Source organism: Helianthus annuus, chromosome 17, assembly GCF_002127325.2.
Source record: "Helianthus annuus cultivar XRQ/B chromosome 17, HanXRQr2.0-SUNRISE, whole genome shotgun sequence".
Classification (NCBI taxonomy): Eukaryota; Viridiplantae; Streptophyta; class Magnoliopsida; order Asterales; family Asteraceae; genus Helianthus; species Helianthus annuus.
The window spans coordinates 56,361,077-56,387,586 of record NC_035449.2 but is presented as its reverse complement, the minus strand read 5'-3'; the positions used below and the strand labels follow the sequence as shown (position 1 = coordinate 56,387,586).

The 26,510-nt window shown below is 36.4% G+C and overlaps 1 protein-coding gene, 1 long non-coding RNA gene and 1 pseudogene across 2 annotated transcripts; 2 read left to right on the top strand and 1 right to left on the bottom strand.

Moving 5' to 3' along the window:
• Positions 1-6,957: 6,957 nt before the first annotated feature.
• Positions 6,958-8,970, bottom strand: LOC110923090. The gene is made up of 3 exons (XM_022167269.2): positions 8,815-8,970; positions 7,575-8,158; positions 6,958-7,360 (listed from the first exon to the last, which is right to left on the bottom strand). The coding sequence occupies exons 1-3, from the start codon at positions 8,872-8,874 to the stop codon at positions 7,216-7,218; spliced, it is 789 nt and encodes a 262-aa protein (XP_022022961.1). The 5' UTR covers positions 8,875-8,970; the 3' UTR covers positions 6,958-7,215.
• Positions 8,971-14,994: 6,024 nt separating this feature from the next.
• LOC118479341 lies at positions 14,995-16,136 on the top strand. The gene is made up of 3 exons (XR_004887116.1): positions 14,995-15,249; positions 15,348-15,743; positions 15,851-16,136. It is a non-coding gene; the product is annotated as an uncharacterized LOC118479341 (long non-coding RNA).
• A 472-nt stretch (positions 16,137-16,608) lies between these two features.
• Positions 16,609-17,994, top strand: LOC110924180 (annotated as a pseudogene).
• Positions 17,995-26,510: the final 8,516 nt, after the last annotated feature.

Below are 26,510 nucleotides of genomic sequence, written 5' to 3'. Positions count from 1 at the left end.
TGAGGTGGAGTTGGGCGATTGCAAGTGGTGGTGGCCGGAGACTGCTTCACCGGAATTCTCTACGTGTTATGTTCGGACCTCACCATAAAATACATGATTCGCCGGAATTCTCTGCGTGTTAGCCGGAGTTCGAATTTCGCCGGAGTCCACCTTCCTCATCGATACTCGGATACTCAGAACTGGTAAGATCTTAGTTTTGAATCCGAGAACAATCCTCCTTTATTTTAGTTTCTGTGATGTCTGCGTGTTAGCCGGAGTTCGAATTTCGCCAGAGTCCACCTTCCTCATCGATACTCGGATACTCAGAACTGGTAAGATCTTAGTTTTGAATACGAGAACAGTCCTCCTTTATTTTAGTTTATGTGATGGTGGATGGGGGTGGTGGGTTTAACGGTTGTGGTTGTTGATTTGGGTTGTTTGCACGGTTGGGGTTAGGGTTCCGGTGGGGGTGGTGATGTCGGAGACAGTGACGGGTTTATGGTGGTGGTAGTCTGGTAGAGAGGGAGTGGTTGTGGTGATTTAGGTGCGGTGGTGATGGTGCTTGAGGTGGTGGTTGATGGTGCTAGAGAGAGGGAGTAGAAGAGAGTTAAAAAGAGAGTTGTAGATAAAGAGAGAGAGAGATATATATATAGAATTTTATATCTTTAAATAATAGTAATAATAATAATAGTCTTTTTTTTATTTTTTTAAATAATAATATTAAATATATAGGTAAAAAGACAAAAATACCCTTTGGTAAGCAGATTTAACCAAAAAAATCTAACTGGGTTTGGCCTAAAGGACATAACGTGCAGGATTTTGAAACGTTAAGGACAAAACTCGTCAATTTTAAAGGTAAAGGACAACGCCTGAAATTTGGGACAAACATAAAGGACAAAGCTTGTAATTTACTCTTTAGAAAGAGAAAGAGATAAGGGATATAAGAAAGTCAAAGATTTTTTTTTAATTATAAGGATATTTTGGTCATTTAATAATACTTAACCAAAAAATTCTAACAGTGTTAGAAATTTGGACTCAAATGGTTAAAGAAAATACTTATGGGGACTCAGGTCGTTAAACTTTTTGCTTTTGAACTCAACTAGTTAAAACCCATAAAACACAAGGACTCAAAAAGTTTTTTACCCTTAATGAAATGAAATACAAAGGCTGAGTTGAGCGAGTAGAGTGGATATTTTGTATGTAATAAATAATACACAAGTCAATTAGGTGGTGTGAGCTGGTAATGTAGAGACTTGGTGTTTTAAGAGACTCAAGTTCGATTCATAACCTCTCTAGTATTTTCTACGGCGCCTGGTGATGATGAGAGACTAGACGAAAAGGTGGAGATCGCTAGTTCGATCCTTAAACTGAGCGGGTTTTACCTCACCGCGCTATCGTGCCTTCGGGCAAGTGTTCACGGGCTTCGGCCCTAGGTGAGGGTCTTCCCCAGTTCGGAGACGAGTGTATCCCGATGTGATGAATTTCATCAGTAGCTCATTTAAAGGATTCGTTAGCCATTAAAAAATAATAATAAATAAATAATACACAAATTTCAAGAAATCATAACATACACACTTGAAGACTAAAGTAAAACTAAAATGTGCAAAGGTCTTTGTTGGCCATTTCTTTATGTGACTCCCGTCTACGGTCCACTAACATTGGTCGATAAGACCAAGAATATTAAAATTGTTTTTTTTTTTTTTTCTCATCTATTTAAATAAAACGAAAGACAAATTATTACTTACATATACATTTACCATAGCGGTAATAGTTCTGCCATTCCATTAGTGGAAAATGGGCAGCTGTCCTATTTTTTTTTTTCATTTTTAGTTTTAATTTAATTAATGTTAGTATAATATAATATAATTATAATTGCCCCTTTTAAAAATTACGATTTCGCCCTCAATTCAAAATTACGTTTTTGTACTCAGTTCAAAATATTTATGCTTTTGTCTCCAGCTAAAAATTACGATTTCGCTCTTAGTTCAAAACTATGATTTTCCCCTGTTCAAAACAAATTTTTGGTTTTGCGCCCAAGTTAAAAATTACGAATTTGCCCTCGGTTTAAAATTATGAGTTTGTCCTCTTTTAAAAACTTATGATTTTGCCCTCAGTTAAAATCTGGAGTCTTGCTATTGTTTTAATTTTTTTTTTTAAAACTATAGTAGTTTTTATTTTACTTGGTTTACTCAATCTAACTTTTTTGTCAAGCAGGTGTCTGACACTCGCTCATTATTTATGACAAATTCCTATTTTGCCCCCAGCTCAGGCTTGCCATCTTTTTTGTAGCAAAACTATGGCAGTATTTTGGTTTAATTGGTTGAGTCGATATAATTTTTTTGAGATCGTGTTATAAGTAGTATTCACAAGTAACTAAAATACATGCGTACATGTTATTAAAGTAAGAAATATTCAACTTAGCGCCCCGTAACGCAGACGGGGCATCCAACTAGTATGATATATATGTTAGATATAACAAAAGTTTATATATAAATCAACATATTTAACGGTTCACTGGTTATATTAGCTTTTTATCGCGTATATAGGTGAGCAATGTTGGCGAAAGTCAGGGGCGCACGATAGAAGGGGCCCGGGGGGAGGGGGAGTGGAGGTGTCCGACCCCCCGAACTTTTAACTCAGTAGTGTTTGGTATGTAATTTTCGTAACGCGTGGCGTCGAAAACACTAGTTAAAATATTAAAAAACAAAAAGCTAAGAGTTATCATTCCTGTTCATCGTCACTTTAAATTCATTTAAGTCAGGTGCGCATGATAGAAGGGGCCCGAGGGAAGGGGGAGTGGAGGTACCCGACCCCTCAAACTTTTCACTCAGTAATTTTTAGTATGTAATTTTCGTAACGCGCAACGCGTGGTGTAAAAACACTAGTTAAAATATTAGAAAACAAAAAGCTAAAGAGTTATCATTCCTGTTCATCGTCACTTTAAATTAATTTAAGATAATAATAATAATAATAATAGATAAAATAATATAATAACTTAAAGTTGCAAGTACGACAAAATAGAACCAGATATAGTATATAGTCATCTTCAAGAAGAAAAAAATAATAATATATTAGTTTTCATGGTTTGTTGGGTTTGTTATCTTCAAGGTTTTTTATTCGGCCCTATAATATGAAAACGTATTTGGTACTCTTGTCCCCGTCACGGAACATCTAACCACCAACTATTGACATTATTGTGTTTTTGGCGTATTTTCTCTTTCTTAAGTCTTAACTCATTTTCTCTTTTCTTTTCCCTCTTCATAATCCTCTCACATAACCCATTCTCTTTTCGTCCTTGACCGCCCTTAAAGAGACGGTATGGAGCAAAAAGCTCCCGATCCTTACACCGATCCTTACACCTGATAAAGGGGACGACGTTCCTGCTCTCCCGATCCCCTTCGTCTTGATCTACTCTCCCACTCTTCATAAATTGTTCACCCTCTCGATAACTACTTCCCGCTTCACTACCCGAAAAATATGACATCTGTCGACGTTGATTCAACTCCTAGTCTTTCGCCTCTCGCTCCATACCCTCCGCCAAGGATCTTCTCTCCTTTCCCTTCTCTCTCTTTGCTCCATATAAGAAAGATTCTCACGGATCCACCTCCACATAAATATGAGGTCTTGAGTTTAAGTCTTATAAAGAGCAAGAAATTCGCCATTCAAAAAAAATATATGATAACTTCTAATAAATAAAAATACATAATATATTCATATATTACATGATGAATCTTATATATTTATATGTGTGATTACAATCATAAACATATATATATATAGAGAGAGAGAGAGAAAGGTTATAATCACATACGCGACAATGGTAACCGTCAGATCAGGGCTATAATCACGCATGGAACATATAATTACGCATGGGATCAGTTATTTGGTGATAATCACGCATTGGAGGTGATAATCACGCATGGGGAGTATAATCACGCACGTTAATATGCTCGAAAATGTAATCACGCACGTTATGTATTTGGTCGCGTACGTTAATGTAGGTTAAGCCGTGAAGTAAATTATACTTTCTCTCTCTCTCTCTCTCTCTCTCTCTATATATATATATATATATATATATATATATATAGGGTAAGGTTCATGCGAGAACCACCTTTATTGCGAGAACCGCGAGAACCAATGTGAACACAATCTAAAATAGCTAAAAAAACCCTAAAAAAAACCTAACCCCCACCCCCCAAAAACCTAAACCCCCACACCCCCCCCCTAACAAAAAACCTAACCCCCCCCCCCACCCCCCAAAAAACCTAACCCCCCCCCCCCAAGCTAAATGCTAAAAACTAAAACCCTCAAAAAACCTAACCCCCCACCCCCCCCCCAAAAACCTAAACCCCCCTCCCCACCCCCCCACCCCCCCCCCCAAGCTAAAATGCTAAAAACTAAACCCCCAAAAAACCTAAAAATCTAAAAAAATAAAAAAAAATCTAAAATTTTTTTTTTATTTTTTACTATCTTTTATGTTCAAATCGCTAGTTTTAGTAGCCAAAAAAAATTTTCTTTTTTAAAAAAAAAAAGTTTTTTTAAATTTTTTTTTTTTGGATACTAAAAGTAGCGATTTTTATATAAAAAATAGTAAAAAATAAAAAAAAAAACTTTTTTGGGTGTTTTTTAGATTTTTTTAGGTATTACTGTTTGCGTTCACACTGGTTCTCGCGGTTCTCGCAATAAAGGGTGGTTCCTAACGGATCTTTGTCCTATATATATATATATATATATATATATATATATATATATATATATATATATATATATAATAAGGATCATTACAGAACACTAATTATTGCGAGAACAAAAAGAACAGCTCTAAATCACTAAATTTTGGGATTTAAGGTTCATATTTCTTAAATTTTGTTTCTTACATTCATATGTGTATTATATATACATAAAAAAATCATATATTTTTTCCTACACATAGTCTACATACATGTAGGTAATTTAGGCTATACATAACCTACATGTGTGTAGGTTATTTAAAAACCGAAGATTTTTTATTTTTTGTTTTAAATTCTAGTGTAACAAACAATAATCTTACTTTTATAACATTTTTATTTACTTTTTAGGTCTTTAAGATTGAAAAAATGACTGATTCATTTTGTTCTGCGTGTTCTCGCAATATTTAGTGTTCTGCATAGAACTTTCCCCTATATATATATATATGTGTGTGTATTTTACATGAAATAATTAATAAATAATAAACGAGTCAAATTCGAGTTGAAAAAAGTAGTGACGAGCTGATCCCACACCTTATACATAAAGCTCAAAATGAACCGAACTCGAGGGGTTGTAAGTTAGGTGAGCCAAGGTCAAGCACTCCTACAAGAGACTAATGGGTTAGATTTCTCTATTGAGGCTAGATAAAAATTAAACAAATCAGTTAATCAGATATCAATGTTGTGTTAGATGTTAGTCAATAGCATAAGACACTTTTGTACCAAGCTTCTTGAAGTCTTGGAGGGTTTGTTTGACCTTAACTTGTTCTTTGTAATTAAATTAAGAGTAAATTGCCATTTTAGTCTCTGAGTTTTGTCCAAATTTGCCATTTTGATCCAAATAGTTTTTTTTTTTTTTGCATCTGGGTCCCTGACTTTTACATTTTGTTGCCATTTTGATCATTTTGTTTAACTCCATCCAAAAACCCAGTTTGTAACAGGGGTATTTTGGGGATTTCCTTAAAAAATGTTTTCAGTTGCCATTTTGATCCAATTCCAAAAAATCAAAAAAATTCCAAAAAATTCAAAAAATTCTAAAAAATCATAAAAATTCTAAAAAATTCAAAAAAATATAAAAATAAAAAAAATTCTAAAAAATCATAAAAATTCTAAAAAATCAAAAAAATACTAAAAAATCCAAAAATCATTAAATGTTTCGTCACGAACCGTTTCGACCCGTACCGTATCGAACCGAACCGTTTCGACCCGTACCGTATCGAACCGAACCGTTTCGACGCGAACCGTTTCGAACTCGTACCGTATCGAACCGTACCGTTTCGAACCGTACAGTTTCTACACAAACCGTTTCGAGCTGAACCGTTTCGACGCGAAGCGTTTCGAGCTGAACCGTTTCGAGCTGAACCGTTTCGACCTGAGCCGTTTCGAGCCAAACTGTTTCGAGCTGAACCGTTTCGACCCGTACCGTTTCGACACGAACCGTTTCGACCCGTACCGTTTCGAACCCGAACCGTACCGTTTCGACGCGAAGTGTTTCGACCCGTACCGTTTCGAACCGTACCGTTTCGAACCGAACCGTTTCAACGCGAACCGTTTCGAACCGAACCGTTTCGAGCCGTACCGTATCGAACCGAACCGTTTCGACGCGAACCGTTTCGAACCGTACCGTTTCGACGCGAACCGTTTCGACCCGAACCGTTTCGAACCATACCGTTTCGAACCCGAACCGTTTCGAGCCGAACCGTTTCGAACCGTACCGTTTCGACGTGAACCGTTTCGAACCGAACCGTTTCAACCCGTACCGTATCGAACCGAAGTGTTTTCGGCTTCGAAACAACGGTTCGCGTCGAAACGGTTCAGCTCGAAACGGTTCGGGTCGAAATGGTACGGATCGAAACGGTTCAGCTCGAAACGGTTCGGTTCGAAACGGTTCAGCTCGAAACGGTTCGGTTCGATATGGCACGGTTCGGTTCGAAACGGTACGGGTCGAAACGGTTCGGCTTGAAACGGTTCGGCTTCGAAACGGTACGGGTCGAAACGGTTCGCGTCGAAACGGTTCCGCTCGAAACGGATCGTGTTCGAAACGGTTCAGCTTGAAACGGATCGTGTTCGAAACGGTTCGCGCCAAAACGGTTCGTGTTCGAAACGGTTCGCGCCGAAACGGATTTTTTGGATTTTTTAGAATTATTTGGATTTTTTAGAATTTTTATGTTTTTTTAAGAATTGGATCAAAATGGCAACTGAAAAGGTTTAAATTGAAAAGAATAACTGGGTTTTTGGATGGAGTTAGGCAAAGTGATCAAAATGGCATCAAAATGTAAAAATCAGGGACTCAGATGCAAAAAAAAAAAACTATTTGGATCAAAATGGCAAATTTGGACAAAACTCAGAGACTAAAATGGCAATTTACTCTTAAATTAACTCTTGTGGTAACTCGTTCTAAGGTTTTGTGCCTGGCCTAGATGCCTTGCACGTTCTTAATAGTTTTTTTTTTAACGTCAAGCAATGATGTGCCAATTATCGTGACACCGGGCGCTGTGACCAAGGTCGACTACTCGACCAATGCCAGCCCTTTGGCTCTCCCAGATGCGCGGAAACCCGACCTCTGCCCACCCGAAGGCACGACAGTGGAATAATCAGTAAACCTCGTCTCCCATCCAAGACGAAACAACGCCATCCGTATTCGCCCTACACGGCTGCAGAAAATAACACATTCAACCTAACACAATCTCTCAAATTATACTATGAACATATATGATCAAATTAACTACCATTTTGACATGACATACCTAAAACTAATAATTCCGCAAGAATTAACTTGCACTAACAAGAAAAAACCCAAACTATAAATAGTCAAGAAACAAGGGGTTATGTTTTAAACTAGCAAAAACTTGAAACAAACCATCTTACTTTCGGATCATAAACTCTTCACCCGAATGCTTATCCACCCGCCGGATCCACCTACTCTTCTTCACTTTATCCGAACCCGACCCGTTTTCACCCGCTGCCACGTGAGCAATATCCAACCCTTTCCCCACCGGCAAAAAAACCGACCTCACAATCCGCCGTGATCCACCATCAAACAAACTCCTCAACTGGAAATCCGCCGCCACCGCCGCCGCGTTCTTGCAAACCAACACTGCCCCACGGTGCCCGAATTTCGCTTCCTTTATAACCCGACCCAGATTATTCTTCCGAGAGTCCACAACCAAAAAATCTATTACCATCCCTTTAACAGCCTCCTCCGGCTCCCCAACCATCACTTCGGGCGACATTCCGGCTTTGTTCATTGCGGCGATGTACTCCGCTTTCGAATCCTCGTCCGGAGCTATGCAAACATGTCGCCCGCGTGTGTGAATGCTTGCTACGGACAGACCAATGCTCATCGTTGTCACACCGCCACGCGACCATGTCTCGACAATAAGCTTAGCGTTCCAACCGGCCGCCATAGCCGATACTAGCTCCGCCGCGCTTGATCCTTCGAAAAGCTCACACTAGAAATAACACAAGTAATAACATAAGTAACAACATATGACAACACTGCCAATTATGTTTAATTCTAGACGGATCAAACGATAAAGATTCTTAGAAAAGGTTACGCTAGAAATAACACGAGTAACAACATATGACAACACTGCCAAAGATCCGTAGAAAAGGTTACACTTTTTAAACAAAATTTAAAAAAAAAAATCATAAAGCGACCGGAAATATCGTAAGTAACAACATATGACAATACCGCCAAAGATCCTTAGAAAAGGTTACACTTTTTAAACAAAATTTAAAAAAAAATCATAAAGCTACCAGAAATATCGTAAGTAACAACATATGAAAACGCTATCAAAGATCCTTAGAAAAGGTTACACTTTTTAAACAAAATTTAAAAAAAAATCATAAAGCAACCAGAAATATCATAAGTAACAACACATGACAACACTGCCAAATTAAGCCCAAAATCCTTAGAAAATGTTACACTTTTTAAACAAAATTTAAAAAAAGAATCATAAAACGGCCAAAATATTGTAAGTAACAACATATGACAATACTGTCAACGAGGTTTGGTCCTAAAGAGGGACCAAACACGTAGAAAGCCGCTAGAAATACCGTGTAACAACATTTGACAACACTGTTTGATCAGGGATAGAGAGCTTACAGATTTGACGGTGTCCGTAAAAGCTTTTGCAGCAATTTCCGGTGACCAAACAAGCTTCATCTCTTCCGATGAATGTCTTTATTTTTCAGGGTTGTGTGTGAATCTTGGTTTCCGTTTTGGAAATTGTTGCTTTGCTGGCTATTTATATTTCATTTAGTGATGAAAGGGAAAGACATTTAAATATCTTTAAAAGTTTTCAACAAACATCAAATAAATTAATGTGTAATAAAGACTACGATATTTTTTTAAAAGACATATTCTTTCATTGGATAAGTGGTTAAATGTATCACTTTTTAAAGTGTGTGTAGCGGTGTAATCAATTTCGAATTAAAGCTTTTATTTAAGAAATAATGATTAATGTGTAATTAATTTCTGGTGGTTCGTCTGGTGATACGATAATACTTTATGGTTCGTCAGTGATCTAAAATTACCGTTAAAGAAAAGTTAAACCGCAGAAGGAAAGGGTAAATATGTAAATTTTTCTCAGTGAAATACTTTATTATTTCTTGTGAAAATGACCTAATTTTTTTAATTAATTATTTGATATTTGATTATAAAATAGTTTGAGATATTAATGACATCTGTTCTCATAAAAACGTCTTTATTAAGTACAAATTAACTTTTTTTTTGAACGACAAATTTCTTTTATTCATGTCGTTTGTGGGACTTGAACCCAAGACCTCTCTCTTCCAAAGTGTTTAAAGGCTTTGTCTTGGCCAATGGATGGGCGTCACTACTCCATTGATTAGTACCAATTAACTTAGTGATTTAGTTGTTATTTTATTTTTTTTAAATTCAATTGCACATTAAATAGAAATACTTCTCAATAAACTACATGTTTTTATAATCGATGTGTATTCATTCTATTTTAAAAGTATAGGGTTCAAATTCTGCAAAACATATGTATATAAGATTGTCTGTTATGGGCTTTAAAATGTCACAACTCTCGATCCCACCCTAGGCGGGAGCCGTTAGCAGATACAAGTGGTACCGGTGTTTATTAAAATTTTTGCAGCGGAATTTTCATCAGGACCGAGTGTCAAGAAGAAAATATCAAAGTTTTTCAAAACACCGTAGTTTTCATTTCATAAACTATGGAATGAAACCCATATTTACATAAAGGATTTTCACAGGGATAAACCCTTGATTACAAAACACGTTTTTATTCAGGTTACATAGCTACTTATTTAAGCTTGAAGTGCCTCATAGCACTTTTACTTCTTTTCAATGTAAATTACCTGAAACGCATTTTAAAAACATTTGATCAGCGAAAAAAACTAGTGAGTTCATTCAGACTTATAAAAAGACACAATCTTATAATTACAGCCTTAAGTGTTTTTACATTTGTTTATATCTTACAATTACTCAAATCAATATTTGTCACTCGGTGGCAGTTCCTGTGACAGTGGTTATATCACTCATTGGCTAACCCGTTGTCCGATAGTGAAGATTATCACGTAGTCTATACAAAACCCCACATACCGACAGTAATTTCAGAATACAAAAACTTAATCAGTGTAAATACAACTTGGAAAACATTCAGGGTTTTGCAAATCATTTGAGTAAAAGAGAATGACTCACTTTGCAGATTTAGGGTTTTCAGTAATCGTCTCCTGGTCTAAGTCCTGCGTTCCTAATTAAACACACAATGCAACATGTATTAGTGTATTAACCCAATCCAACCTTAACGATAATCACGAGATCAAAACCTCAACGTAGTTAACAAAGTATAGCTTTATTCAGGCAACACTTTGACATCCGTTGATTTGGTTTTGGTGGACCGGGTATCGTACCAGTAATAAGGGTTAGCACGTCGTCTACGGAGCAGAGTTTCGAGTGTTTAGAGTTCTCGGGTATTAGGACAATACTTCGGGAGAGAAAGAAAAAAATAAGCAGTTTGAACTGTCCAATTCTCGTTCAATTTATAGCTGAAATTCTATCTCGTCGCGTCACGCGACCATTTTCTCCAATCACCTTCGCGTAGCGTGACGAGGTGATCTAGGGATTAGGTGGCGTGAGTCACCACGTAGGCTTGCGACGTGGCAGCACGTGTCTTGTGTTGAAAAATGAGGTGCCGCGTCACGCGACCGACTTTTACAACCCTCGTCGTGTAGCGCGACAACAGGTAAAACTTGATTTCGTAATTTTTCATTCTGGTTCTCGTCGTGCGTGTCCGGGGCTTCGATCAATGTTCTTTCTAAGGTATTTCGGAAGTTGTTACATAAAAGCAGGGGGTTCAAATTCTGCAAAGCATATGTATATAAGACTGCATGTTATGGGCTAATGCCTATGTCCAGGTGGACACCAACGGGCGTGGTAGGGCAGCAAAAACACTAGCGGAGGTGGCGGGAAAAGGCGCATGAGAGGGAGAGGTAGGGTTGGGCTGACAGCGTGAGGGTTTGGATGTGGGCCCTATCTTTCTCAACCAATCAAAATTTTCTATTTATTTTAATGTTTTTAAGTTTATTTAATATAAATATTATATTGTGTAATGGAAGGGTGTGAAACCATAGTAGGGGTAAGTAAAAGGATTATGGTGTAGTGATGTGTTAAAGAAATCCAGGCAAAGGAGAATTTTAATACTATCTTGCTGATAATAAATAAATTCTAAACCTTAATACTAACTTGAGTTATTCTAAAAAAAAGTATTAAATAAAGTTAACCTATCTATATACTATATATAAGCATTTCCCATGTACAAATTTGTAATTTCCTTTAAAATTTTAAGGTGGGATATCAAAAGCCAAGTTAAAACCCCTAATTTTTCACAATTCTTTTCCCTTTCTACCCTTTTCTCCATATAATAGAATTTTTCTCCATATAATAGAACTAGTGGGAAACCCGCACGTTGCGGCGGAGTCAACAATACGTCACTTGGACCAGAAGGGCGTATAGAAAAATATCACGATCATATCAACATAAATATTACCTGGAAACTATATTTTTTTTCAGTCGTTTTAGTTTTTTAAGGAAATGTGATTTTGTAGAAATGTCTCGTCGGACCGTCACCGTTGCGGACACCACCAGCTTGACACTTTTTTTTTTAAACCGATCCGTATGGACTCAAAACTCATTTTTGCAAGTCTACCATTGTTGCTTGCATTCTCTCAATATATGAATCCATTAAGGGATCCATTGCACCACTTTCGAAACAAACTTGAGCTAATGATTCAACAACTCCAAATACACTTGATCATTTCAAGACATTTTGGGACACAAGGCACCTACATCAGTAATAAATATTAACCAATTATAATATATATGAAGAATGGATAGAAACTTATTATTAACGGAAATAAATAACATTATCTACATCGATCAAAACTGGCAAGCGAAGCTGGCAGCGGCTCCGGATGGTGGTTAGTTCGTGGCAGAGGCAGGCAACGGCTCGTAGGTGCGCGCCCTGTCTCTTGCGTCGCAACAGGGCGGCCATCACCAGCTTTATAGTTTTTTTAAACCGACCCGTATGGACTCAAAACTGACCTCAGGGGAAGATGACGAGGCCTGTATGCTTGCAATCACCCTACGTCACCAACAAGATATCAAATTAGCTGCTGTTAAGAGGATGTACAAAATGTAATAATAAGAGCTTTACCTGATGACAGTAAAGATACCCTGCCCCAAGTCCAAAACTCAAGTCACAAACACGCGTGGTCTGCATCGGGCGGGCTCTAAGTTGCGGTAATTCCGGTCCACTTCCACTGCCTATTAACTTTTTCTGTTTCTGCTGCAGTTCACCGGATAAAATACATTCCCACTTTTCAAATATATTATATGTTCTTGTCCTACTAAAGCAACTTATCTATCCACAAATATTAAAGTATATTAGTATACACTATCAACATATCTTACTTAAAAACAAGACCTTTGACCACCAATAATATCCAACATCAGCATACGATGTTGTACAAGTTTTTATAATATAATTCATTACCTTTGTTACTTGGAAACGGGCCACGGTAGATATAACACCATGGGTTCACGAGCAAACGACTCAAAAATATACTTCTTAGAAAATGGAAATTATATTGACTTACACAAATATAAAGCTAGCTTTGTCAAAAGAGCTTAGCTACATGAACAACCAGATGCATAACAAAAAGACATATAAATTTTCTTTCAAAGACAAACTTTTAAGAAAACATGAAATACCATAGTAAGAAAATTTAAAAACCTCAAGGTCTGATTAGTTACAAGCACCCAGATCTTCTAGTACATCAATAATTATACTCCCATGTGCAGATTAGCTTGACCTGGTACTTTGTGCTGGAAAAAGTAATTTGAATCATTATGAACTCTACACTTTCATAGAATATATTAAAAGCATTTACTCACTAAATTGTTGTCTTGATTGCCTTATTTTTGCCGAAAACACACATGCAACTGCTTATTTGCATCATTTCCGTCATGAATCATCGTCCCTTGATCGGCTTCACCAAACCGCATGCAGCCTTTGCTGAATCGCCACATATTGGCGACATCTCTACCATTGGTCGCTTCTCCTGTTCGATTGCCAACTCCTGCTATATAATACCACATCACCGCTATGCAATGAGGTGTCAACTAAACGAATACCAGAAAATGGAATAAAATACAATCTCTTTCTTGTATGCCTATATGTATTCCGAATCCTCAAAAGCTAAGAAAGACGTAAAAAACATAGCTATATTGTTTTCACAATTTCATTCTTGAAGGGGTATGGTCTCAAGTGTGGCGGCGTTGTAACACCCCAAATTTTTACAATGATTTCATGTAATCCTTTAGTGCGGAAAATATGTCCCAGAAAATTTATTTTGATTACATCATATCACAAATACCCACTAAATAAAAGAATGATATTTGTTTTAATTCGAGCATTTGATCGTCAATTTCATTCATCTAGTGATATAAATCCCTAATTCTCGACAACTTTGCAACATAACATAAATGAGTTACCAAATTTATTATTGTTATTTTTTTTACCTTCCAAAGCAGCTATATGTATTGAATCCTTGACCTTCAAAGTTTCAAAAAAAAAATCCTTGACCTTCAAAATTCTTGGCCACCGGAATTCCCCATTGTCTTAAATTAGACATGATCATCATCAAGTTTTTTCCTTCTATCTCCTTATCCATGAGTTGTCTAATCATGAACTTGTTGATACTCTACGTCTAATCCTGCAAATATATATAAAAGTATTTATAAGTTAGTGAGTGTATGTCACGAGCTCTTTAATCATGAATTTCCTAATTCTCCATCTCCAATCCATAATCCGGGTTGGCGTATGGTACGCCACTGCTTTTATTTTAATATTTAGCTCACAGGTGATTGGCATGTGAGCAGAGTATAGGAAGACTTGTGCATCGTACGATGTGTTGTATAATACCCGAATACTCCAATCTCCATCAAACACTATCATCGTTGCACAATCCTGTTTCGCAAAAATATATAAAAAGCCTGATGTTAGTTAGACATATACCTTTCCAAATAGCGAAACAAATTGCTGAAACGTAGTTACTCGATCTAAATGACAAAAAACGATAAATTAATGGAAACCCAAATTACAATCTATTAAAATCACAGAACCCAAATTCTATTAAATCGGAGAAAAGCTTATTAAAATTTTTACCATACTCCAACACGTCATGTTGGTAATAGTATTAAACCAAGAACCAGGGTTGAGCTAATCATGCTAGACATAAACTGAATTCAGGAATCTTACCTGGCCAGAACGCCTCCCAGATTCGAGCAGTAGCGTCACGGACAAGAACCGAACAAGAATGTGTCACCTTATTCGTCACTAAGAAACCCTAATCGAACACCCTTTCTTGCATCTGACTTTCATTGACAACGGGTTAAATCAGATTCAGTTGGAACGGCTGGCAAATGGAAGGGTTAGGGTTGAATTGAAAGATTTAACCGGACGTGGAGGTGAAGGGATGCGATTCAATGCTCTCATACGATGGTGAGGGAATTTATTATTTATTTATTTTAGCCATCTGATAACCTACTAAGGGTAGAGATGGAACAAAATGGTAAAAGATTATGCATTTTAACTTAACTCTTCATATGCCATCTTAAAAAAATGATGTGAATTTACCTATTTGTACATGGGAAATGCTTATATATAGTATATAGATAGGGATGTGGCTTTATTTTTAAGATGCCGTAGGGTTAAAATAGAGCATTTACTATCCGGAATTCCAATTGTAAAAACCGTCGATGCTTGGTGTTCTGTGATGTTGATAAATCACGGCAGACTTCAATCAAATCGCCTCCCCCGTTTATACGACATCCTCCATCTCCAAACACCACCTCCACTTTGCCGGTCACTCACCCTCATCAAGCACCGGTCACCCACCACCGTACTCCTTCTCCACCGTGAACCCCAATCGCCGTACAAGGACGTATTTCCGGTGGCCGTCTCCGGCGGTGGAATGGACACATCAATCACTGGTGAGTTTCTATTACTTTTCATTTTTTCAGTTTGATTCATCTTCAATCTTATTGGAACCCTAGAATTCGTATCCATGTATATGTAACTCAATATGCAGGGTTTGAAGAGGGGTTATCGCATACATGGTCAGCCTAGGGTTAGGATGAAGATGCAATGAGATGACGGCACAGGTAAGCAAATGACATCTTAATTTATGCAAAAAAATCTGATTTGTTTCGATTCAGTATGGTGGGTTGAGTGTGGATTATTGTGATTGCAATCCTGAATTTACTATTGGTGATCCGGCTACAGTTGTTACTGTTAAACCAACCACTAAACAAACTGTGGAGATTATCGTAAATGAGGTAAAATTACAAATAGTTTTGAGAGCTGAAATCTTAATTTATTTGGTTTGTGAAAGCTCATAAGATGACAGTCAATAAACTTGAGATTTTAAAGGACTTCACCCGGTCATGACGATGCCATTTGGGCCCAATCAGCCACCCTCCTCCAGGTTTCAATTCCCTCCATTTTGACCTTTTTTATAGTTGAATTCAGTTTTGTTAGTTTGTTTCTGTTTTTGTTTCAAATCTAACTCGGATCGATACTCTTGATTTGTAGTTGAGACTAAAAGGTAAGTACTTTTTCAAGCCATTAAGGTTTTGGTGAGTGAAGCATTGGATCTGGATTTTCTTGTCAAACCAAGTAAGTCCGGTTCAGCTGCTTTTGACTTGAATGTATTAAGTGTCAAGCCCTTCATCTCCAAACGCCAGTGAATCCCAAACGATGTTCCCAATCCCCCAACGTACACAATTAAATAGTTGATCAGATGAGACTTAAATCAAAATTTAACTGAACTTCAACGATTCCCCAATTAGCAATAACTGGAATCGATATGATATGATATGATATGATATGATGATTATGAAATTGTAAGAGCTCAGAAATCACCAAAACGCTGGTGAACCCAAATGACGTTCCCAATCCCCCAACCGGTGAATCCCAATCGTCGTACGTTATGTGTTGTACGTTGTAATTGTATACTGTTTATTACAGGTTAGGTATTCGATCAATCACTTTTGTAATTCAGATCAGTTTTGTTGTTTTGTTTGGCGGTGTTCGGTCAAGAATCATTACATCGAGATTCGCTTTATGGGATTACTAATTCGGTACATCTAACATGGCAACATACAATTTTAGAATTTCATGAAAGCTACAAGGTAACCTATGCTCTATAAATCCTTTTTTTATGTATGGTTACTTATATGCCTGTTCGAGGTTTGTATTGATTTGTTAGGGCTTGGATAGATTCAACGGTTGTAGATAGATTTTCAGCTTAGTTAGGGTTTAAAATGATTTATTTTGAATTAATTTTAGGACTGATACATTTGATAATTTGTATTTGTAATTTTAGCGTAGTTAAAGTATAGTTTGATTTTAAAATTTATAGATGCTCAATTTGTATTTTGATGTTGGTTGAAGTTAACCAGTTATAAGTAGAATGTTATGTGGTAATGGAATTAGAGATGTTGAGTTTGTGACTTGAGCTATATTGATCTTGTGTTTTGAGTTTTGAAATCTATTAGGTTTAGGTCCCTTGATTGTATTTTGTTTGTTTGTTTTAATGTCGGAGCGAAAAATCAGTTACAAGGTTTTGAATGATAGAGAAAGCGTGAAAGATCTAAAGCATGAAGTGGATAGTTTTTGCTCAGTTAGTGTCATGATGATTCAGGTTATCATGTCTTTATTAACAGGCTGTGTCAGGACAAGCGTTGCAGGGCTCTAATATTCGCGAGATGGTATCTGGTGCACGCTCGTTTGCAACCAAACACTCCTTTTCTACTGATAAAGGTATGACTCAGGCTGTTAAGTTTCTTTTTTATCTTATGGGAAACGTTGCATAAATACTTATGAGAAGCTTCAAGAACAGGAAAAATACAACTTTCTGATCAGCAGATGGTACGTTGCTACTGGATCAGTTTATTTTTGACGTTTTCTTGTTGCTTGGGTGTTCTTCATGCAAGTGTTGGAGATGCTGACCCCTCAATCAGGTAAAGCTTGTATTTTGCCAACATATTGATATTCCTATATTAACTATGCTGGGATTTTATTTTTTTCTTATCTATATTCGTCTCCTGCACTGTCCCAATTCAAAGGCTTCTCATCTTGATATTAATTGTCCAATGATTTGCAGCAATTCTGGTAAATTTGTGAAGGATTCCCCTGTTTCTTTTACATATATTTTAATTTTTATGTAGGTCATGCTTAAATGACTGTGAGATAACTGGATGTGTGGGTGAGATATGCTTTCCACACTGCAACTTTTCATCTGACGGTGCATCGGTTGATGGTCCTTGGTACATGCAAGAACCGCTGTATTTACGGTGGAAACAATGGGATTGCCATAGTGATTGCAAGTATCATTGTAGGTCAATAGGGAGAAAGATAGAGCAGCATCTGGTTATGAGCCCGTAAAATATCATGGTAAATGGCCCTTCAAACGAGTATTTGGAATTCAGGTCTGTTATCAGCAATCTTATACCTCATAATCTCAATGCTTTTTTTGATCTTCAATCTTAAGCAACGTATTGTAATTTTTCTAGGTGCCTGCTTCTGTCGCATTTTATGCACTTAACCTTGCAATGCATTTTCATGGGTGGTTATCGTTCTTCATTCTCTTGCATTACAAGCTACCGGTGAAAGCAGATAAAAAGCTGTACTATGAGTATGCTGGTCTATGGCATCTATATGCACTCCTAGTGTAACGCCCTGCGTTTTCAAACTTCCTACATTTAGAAACCTTACGTGAAATTCTAACTTTGGAAATCTTGTGTTCTTATAACCATTCTTTCATTGTAATCGTTGTAAAATACGGAACTTGCTTCGTAAATAAAACTTGTACGTTACACTTTTTACCTAGTTAAATCATGTTTTATTTCATATTTCACCTTGTTACAAGTTAGGGGAAACATTGTTGCATATTATTACACAACTTAACTAACAAAATTACTCATTATAATGTTTTAAAAAAATAAAAAAATAAAGAAATATGGCAGCCCAAATTCAGCCAAATTCAGCCCCATATAGTTGGGTTTTGTGGGCTAGTTTCAAGGTGTAACCCCTTCTAAACACTTCCAAAGCCCAACCCATTGAAACCCTAATCCTTCCCCCTATAAATACCACTTATAACCAGCCTCCATACCACTTTTGCAACCCTAAAAACTCACAAAACATCCACCAAACCGTAGCTGAAAGTAAGGGTTCGAGTAGATTGACACCCCTTCACGAAAATGGGCATAACTCACTCAATTCTTATCCGATTCACTCGATTCTTTTTCCTACTTGCTTGTATAATCATGGGGTTCGATTCCTAGACTTCTCCTTGGAGAAATCAGACCTGGAAATGCCCCGAAATAGTCCATAAACTTTCTGTTTGTTTTTATGTTCATCAAAAACTTGTTTAAACCTATGCAACTTGTGTCTAACACATCTCATACCTATGTCCTAATGCTTACAACTTATCCCATGGTTGGTTAAGCTTAAAAACAAGGTTGAGACATTTAAAATCAGAGGATTAAACCTCATAAACTTGGTGTTTTGTTTAGGGTTTTTAACCCACAAGTCATGTCAAACATTGTCTTTGATACATGAGTGATTATGGAACAACTTGGGTTGTCCAAACATACAATCCTCACATGATTTGATGATTTCTCTTAGTTAGTGTGTATATTTCTTATTCTTTATTGTATGTTCATGACCCTCCTTGGTTGTTTTTTTTACATCAAGTGTAGTGGTGAACACATAGAGGTGCCTAAATGGAAGACTTGATCTTCCTACCTCCTACATGACTTCTATGACATTTAGAGGTACCAGAATGAAGATTTTAATCTTCTACCTCATGCTTGAACTATTGGACATATATTATATAACCTAAATATATTATTCGAATAATCGAATCTTTGATGATGAACTAGTGTTCATATGTCGGGGTACTAGATTACATCATCCTAGACTATGATAACTTGTCACGATTCTAATGGAACCTTGTTCCATGAAAACATCTAAACTCCTTCGAGTTTCCTAGTGTCAAGAACAAGCATCATATGTACTAAATGATTATTTTCCATGTTATTCTCATATCTTATTTTTATGTTGTTTTAAACACCGAATCTCGACTCTAAACATACTTGAACCTTAACCCTTATACATTCGGACTCTAAATCTCTACTCGTCAACAACTGGATAATCGGAAAACATATGCAAACTTTGTGAGTATACTCGTACTTTCCCCCTTTTTACTTTTACCACTTTTGGGGTGTAACATGTTTACCTATTGAAACTTACACATGAACTTTTGTCTAAACACATGAACATTCCTATAACATGCTTGTATATGTGATGAGTTGATACTTTAAATTTGGGTGATTCTTATGTGTTGAACTTATCATTAACTTCGTACGAGCCAAACCTTGACATATGTAGCGCTATAGGATTAACGACCCGCCTCTACTGAAACTTTGGTTATGTCATGAGCAAGTTGCGTTTTCTTGGTTTGATATGTTAGACACATGCCATGTTTAAATGTTTATCTTGAATCACATGCTTGCTATGAGGAATTGTTCAAACTTATCTTTTGCTATATACGTATCAAACTTGTATACTCGCCTTTGCTTTTGCATTGAACTTTATTTTAAACATGTTACAGGTTGATGAGGACGATGCTAAGATAAGAAGTAGCGTTGATGCCTAGATACACATATAGACGTTAGGGTTTAATATGTTGTATCAAATTTTGTTATGTTATCATGTTGTTATGTTAAACTTGTTGTATTTGAATTTCTTGTAATGTTGACTATTTGAAGTTATGAAACGAAATGAAATTTGGAATTTCTAAATATTGTCACAAATAGCGTTATGATGTCTCTAGCAATCTTCACACTTCGTCTCATCCCGATGTTTCCGCCATTGGTTGGGCTGTGACAGATTGGTATCAGAGCCATAACTATAGGGAATTAGGAAAAGTAGGAATGCTTTAGCCTAGTCTATAGTTTTAGAACCTTATTCGTATGCTTTGCTTGGACTACTACATGATACTTTATTTGTTACTTATTTATGCTCTTTTAAACATGTATGTTACTCATGTGTAATATTCGACATGTTATTCTTACGCATTAATGCTTGTTTTATTATGTGTTAACACTTGTTTCGTTGTTCGATTCTTTATGTGTTATTCTTGACATATTTCTCTATGTGTTAATACTTGTTTTATTTCATTATTTAAGTATCATCCTTGATATGCTTTCTTATGTGTTTATACTTGTTTGTGTATCTCCTTCGACATACACTTCCCTCATGCATTTTACTCGATTATTCTAAATCCGACAACACTCATATTGTACAAATGAGACGAATTCACCAAAATAGGCGTGAAACCCACAATTTAGTGAACGACTCTCAATCTATCTATTCTTCTTTTTACACGAGATATCGCCATTGAGCTAGGAGTGAAATCCACATCTAAATGGCAAATCTCAAATTTGAAATTCTAGTGGACCCTCGTCAACATGTCGAAATTTAAATTTTGACCCGACGAGTACCAACCACACTTAGGATACGAAATCGTCAAGATAGGGGTGAAACCCGCACCTTGTCGACTAGTTCCACTCCTTGATTTTTTTCATAAATCCCGCCAAGTCTCGAAACTTCGATTGATTTGGGACATGTAGTAACCGGAAGGGTAAATACCGTTAACCGACTTGTCGGCGAGAGTATTTTACCTATTAGGCCAAAGCATGCTCCTCAAATTCAAAAGACTTTTCGACCACTTTGGTTAGTCAAAGTTCCGTTTGGAACACTCCAAACTTTGGTCAAACATGTGTTTCTATTGTTCATTTTATACGATGCAATCTTTCAACCTCGAGTTTACCTTTGATTTCTCTTTTCACACGCACAACATATCGAACCTTTTCGATACATTTATATATGCATGATTTTCATATAATTTAAATTCATATTCCTTGTAACAACTAGTGGAGAGGTATCATCGAGATTGGAGTGACTTCCTTACCTTGACGATTGACTCCACCCCTCTTCCCTTAAAACGACCTCACCAACGAGTTAGGGGTGATTCCCTTACTTAGGTGACCGTTACCCAAAACTTCTCTTTCAAAATATTTTATTATGCAAACCCGATCATGTTTTATACCTAAATCATTTATCATTATTCAAAATACCTACTTATACCGATTTCAAAATACAATGTTTATCAAACGTACTTCTTATTCTACCATCCATTTTCACTCAAATCATATACACAAGATTCTTAATCATGTCTTTACCGTTTTACTACATGAATTTCCAAACCTTACGAAATGCTACCTATCAATTTAATCGGTCTAATGAATCTCTTGCCCATGAACTTCACATCTGATTTATTAACTGAAACACGTTCACATTATATCATCATACTAGAGACTTCCACTCTTAATCGAAATCAAACTAACCTTTCTCAATTACTTATAAGACCTCATAGATGTTATATGACCGTTTACCAAATACTCTTTCCAACATCAATAAATCCTTTGTTAAAATTATTTTTAAACAATCACTAAGTTCTTTTACTAAATTTCTTTCTTTTCTAAGGGTCGACGTTTTCACAAGAACTTTCAAAGTCCAAAATTTTCATGTTTTGATGCAAATGAAACAAACCCGTTATTTAAAAAAAAAAAAAAAAAAAAAAAAAAACCTTCTCTACAACGCTTAACTCGTCATCCAAATTTCAAAACACGTGGGCTAGAAGACTTCATGGGGACCGACAATTTTCAACATACGTGAACTCCTTTTTTTTTTAAAACAAAAGTAGCATTTCAATCATTACAAAATACGTTAAGCATGACCAATGAGTACTTTATGTTCCTTTACATATACAAACTATATTCTACCTTTCAAACCAAGCTCAATCTAATTTTGATTCGGCAAACTCAACGTTTTGTTTAAACAACTATACATGCACATCATCATACACATTTTAGTCGGTATCTCGCGATAACATCATTTATATCGTTCGTATCTACATACTTAACCTGTTTTTTTCTCCGCAATGTCTCAACGTACACCATATACGCAATATTTATTTTTCATACCTACACCTATGTTCATACGTTTTATGCTTGTACTCATACACATACTACTTATACGTTTTACGCTTCTGCTTGTACACATACTACTTACATGTTTTATGTTTATGCTCATACATACATGCGTATTCATACTTAAACTTATGCTCATACTTTCATCCTTACTCATGATTCGTACATTCGTACCTATACGCGAGCGTAATCCGAGGGATTCGCTTACGTGGGTCCCATACATGCTTAAACATAAACATGCTTACATACGACATTCTTCTATGTACACATTCTTATTTTCAAATTCATGTATACCTTGATTCATACATAACTAGTACAAGCTATGTGGATCATGCGACAATCAGTATAATCGCGGGTGCACACGGGATTATAGTGATAGGCGTATGAGAACCATAGAGTGTACTACTGTGTATGGTAAGACACGGAACGTAACATGACCCCGAGTAACGAAACGGACGTAATGTGGTTAAAACATGGTGGATACGCCGCTGGTACTTCCTATATATAAGTGTTTTCACCATGTTACCAAACTTTCGTAAAACGTGCCATGAGAAATTCAGTGTGTTGCAGACCTTTTGGACCTAATACAACTTCACGCAACTCACAAACGCATTATATCCGATTATTCATGACGAGACTTCATCCTTAACACACTACGTTCATCTATCCAACACTTATGCTATTCACATACTTGTACTCTTTAAGAGCCATTCGTTCATTCTATACTCGTATTATTTTATACAAAACTCGTTCGCAATCCAGCTTGTTTAAACATTTGAGTCCTAACTTACCTCATTACCTATAAAATAGCCTCCCTATTCTTGATTCTTGTGTAACTATACTTAGTATCTCTCTATTGCTTTATTTAAAGTAACAAACCTTTTCGTCCCTCTCAATAAACAGGTTTTACGAAAGTATGATTTTTTTATACTATCCTTAAAAACTTCCCCTTGCAAATCTACCTTGATGTTCTCCAAAATTTGGTACTTTTCAAAACTTTCAAACTTCCCAAGTTTCAATTCTTAATGATCACCTTTATGCCAAAAACTCTTTCAAGCCTTCCTCTTGAATAAATTTCGGGACGAAATTTCCTAAAGGAGGGGAGACTGTAACGCCCTGCGTTTTCAAACTTCCTACATTTAGAAACCTTACGTGAAATTCTAACTTTGGAAATCTTGTGTTCTTATAACCATTCTTTCATTGTAATCGTTGTAAAATACGGAACTTGCTTCGTAAATAAAACTTGTACGTTACACTTTTTACCTAGTTAAATCATGTTTTATTTCATATTTCACCTTGTTACAAGTTAGGGGAAACATTGTTGCATATTATTACACAACTTAACTAACAAAATTACTCATTATAATGTTTTAAAAAAATAAAAAAATAAAGAAATATGGCAGCCCAAATTCAGCCAAATTCAGCCCCATATAGTTGGGTTTTGTGGGCTAGTTTCAAGGTGTAACCCCTTCTAAACACTTCCAAAGCCCAACCCATTGAAACCCTAATCCTTCCCCCTATAAATACCACTTATAACCAGCCTCCATACCACTTTTGCAACCCTAAAAACTCACAAAACATCCACCAAACCGTAGCTGAAAGTAAGGGTTCGAGTAGATTGACACCCCTTCACGAAAATGGGCATAACTCACTCAATTCTTATCCGATTCACTCGATTCTTTTTCCTACTTGCTTGTATAATCATGGGGTTCGATTCCTAGACTTCTCCTTGGAGAAATCAGACCTGGAAATGCCCCGAAATAGTCCATAAACTTTCTGTTTGTTTTTATGTTCATCAAAAACTTGTTTAAACCTATGCAACTTGTGTCTAACACATCTCATACCTATGTCCTAATGCTTACAACTTATCCCATGGTTGGTTAAGCTTAAAAACAAGGTTGAGACATTTAAAATCAGAGGATTAAACCTCATAAACTTGGTGTTTTGTTTAGGGTTTTTAACCCACAAGTCATGTCAAACATTGTCTTTGATACATGAGTGATTATGGAACAACTTGGGTTGTCCAAACATACAATCCTCACATGATTTGATGATTTCTCTTAGTTAGTGTGTATATTTCTTATTCTTTATTGTATGTTCATGACCCTCCTTGGTTGTTTTTTTTACATCAAGTGTAGTGGTGAACACATAGAGGTGCCTAAATGGAAGACTTGATCTTCCTACCTCCTACATGACTTCTATGACATTTAGAGGTACCAGAATGAAGATTTTAATCTTCTACCTCATGCTTGAACTATTGGACATATATTATATAACCTAAATATATTATTCGAATAATCGAATCTTTGATGATGAACTAGTGTTCATATGTCGGGGTACTAGATTACATCATCCTAGACTATGATAACTTGTCACGATTCTAATGGAACCTTGTTCCATGAAAACATCTAAACTCCTTCGAGTTTCCTAGTGTCAAGAACAAGCATCATATGTACTAAATGATTATTTTCCATGTTATTCTCATATCTTATTTTTATGTTGTTTTAAACACCGAATCTCGACTCTAAACATACTTGAACCTTAACCCTTATACATTCGGACTCTAAATCTCTACTCGTCAACAACTGGATAATCGGAAAACATATGCAAACTTTGTGAGTATACTCGTACTTTCCCCCTTTTTACTTTTACCACTTTTGGGGTGTAACATGTTTACCTATTGAAACTTACACATGAACTTTTGTCTAAACACATGAACATTCCTATAACATGCTTGTATATGTGATGAGTTGATACTTTAAATTTGGGTGATTCTTATGTGTTGAACTTATCATTAACTTCGTACGAGCCAAACCTTGACATATGTAGCGCTATAGGATTAACGACCCGCCTCTACTGAAACTTTGGTTATGTCATGAGCAAGTTGCGTTTTCTTGGTTTGATATGTTAGACACATGCCATGTTTAAATGTTTATCTTGAATCACATGCTTGCTATGAGGAATTGTTCAAACTTATCTTTTGCTATATACGTATCAAACTTGTATACTCGCCTTTGCTTTTGCATTGAACTTTATTTTAAACATGTTACAGGTTGATGAGGACGATGCTAAGATAAGAAGTAGCGTTGATGCCTAGATACACATATAGACGTTAGGGTTTAATATGTTGTATCAAATTTTGTTATGTTATCATGTTGTTATGTTAAACTTGTTGTATTTGAATTTCTTGTAATGTTGACTATTTGAAGTTATGAAACGAAATGAAATTTGGAATTTCTAAATATTGTCACAAATAGCGTTATGATGTCTCTAGCAATCTTCACACTTCGTCTCATCCCGATGTTTCCGCCATTGGTTGGGCTGTGACACCTAGCCCTCAATTCGTGGTTTTGGAGTGCTGATAAAAATAAACCAACTCAAAATAGGTATGATTTTTGAGGTAAAAGGTATGATTTTATCTTTGTTTTTTAAGTTTAGGATCATCAATGAAGGCCCAACACTTACATATTTTGTTCCTTTTTTGCTTTCATCTTGCTGCACTAGATACCATATCTGCAAATCAATGAATTAGGACATTTTTATATTCATAGTGGTCATTGTTATCATATTAACCTTGATATAACTTGACTATCTTGATGTAACTTAACTGTATTGATGAGAGGAACATAATTAACATTCTACACACTTGTAAACGTTGGGTAAGTAAACTGCATTATGTTTTTAATAGTTGCTGCTTTAAACTGAAATTTTACTAAACAAAGCATTTATCTGCAACAGAGGAAAGGCTAAGGGTGAGAGGGGCACTCCTCTCTTAGGGGAGTGACCTCTCTTACACACACCGAATCAGCACGCGCTACGTCAACTCCCATCTTAAGTCCCCATTTTGTACTCAAACGTTGGCATCACTACACTCACACAATTATTTTTTTATAAAAAAAGAAGAAAAAAATATGATTGGTGGAAAAAGGGTGGACCCACATTAACAACCAATCACCCCCTCTCTCTCTCCTCTCTCTCAATCGGTGAGTACACACCGCTCCCCCACCCCGAATTGATGGCGGCGGTGTTCCCGCTCAGGGACTTCACTCCCCGCTCACCCTAAGCAAGAAAAGTAGAACCGAAAGCCCGCATCAGTCGAGATAGAAGCCGTTTAAAACAACAGTCTCTCAATT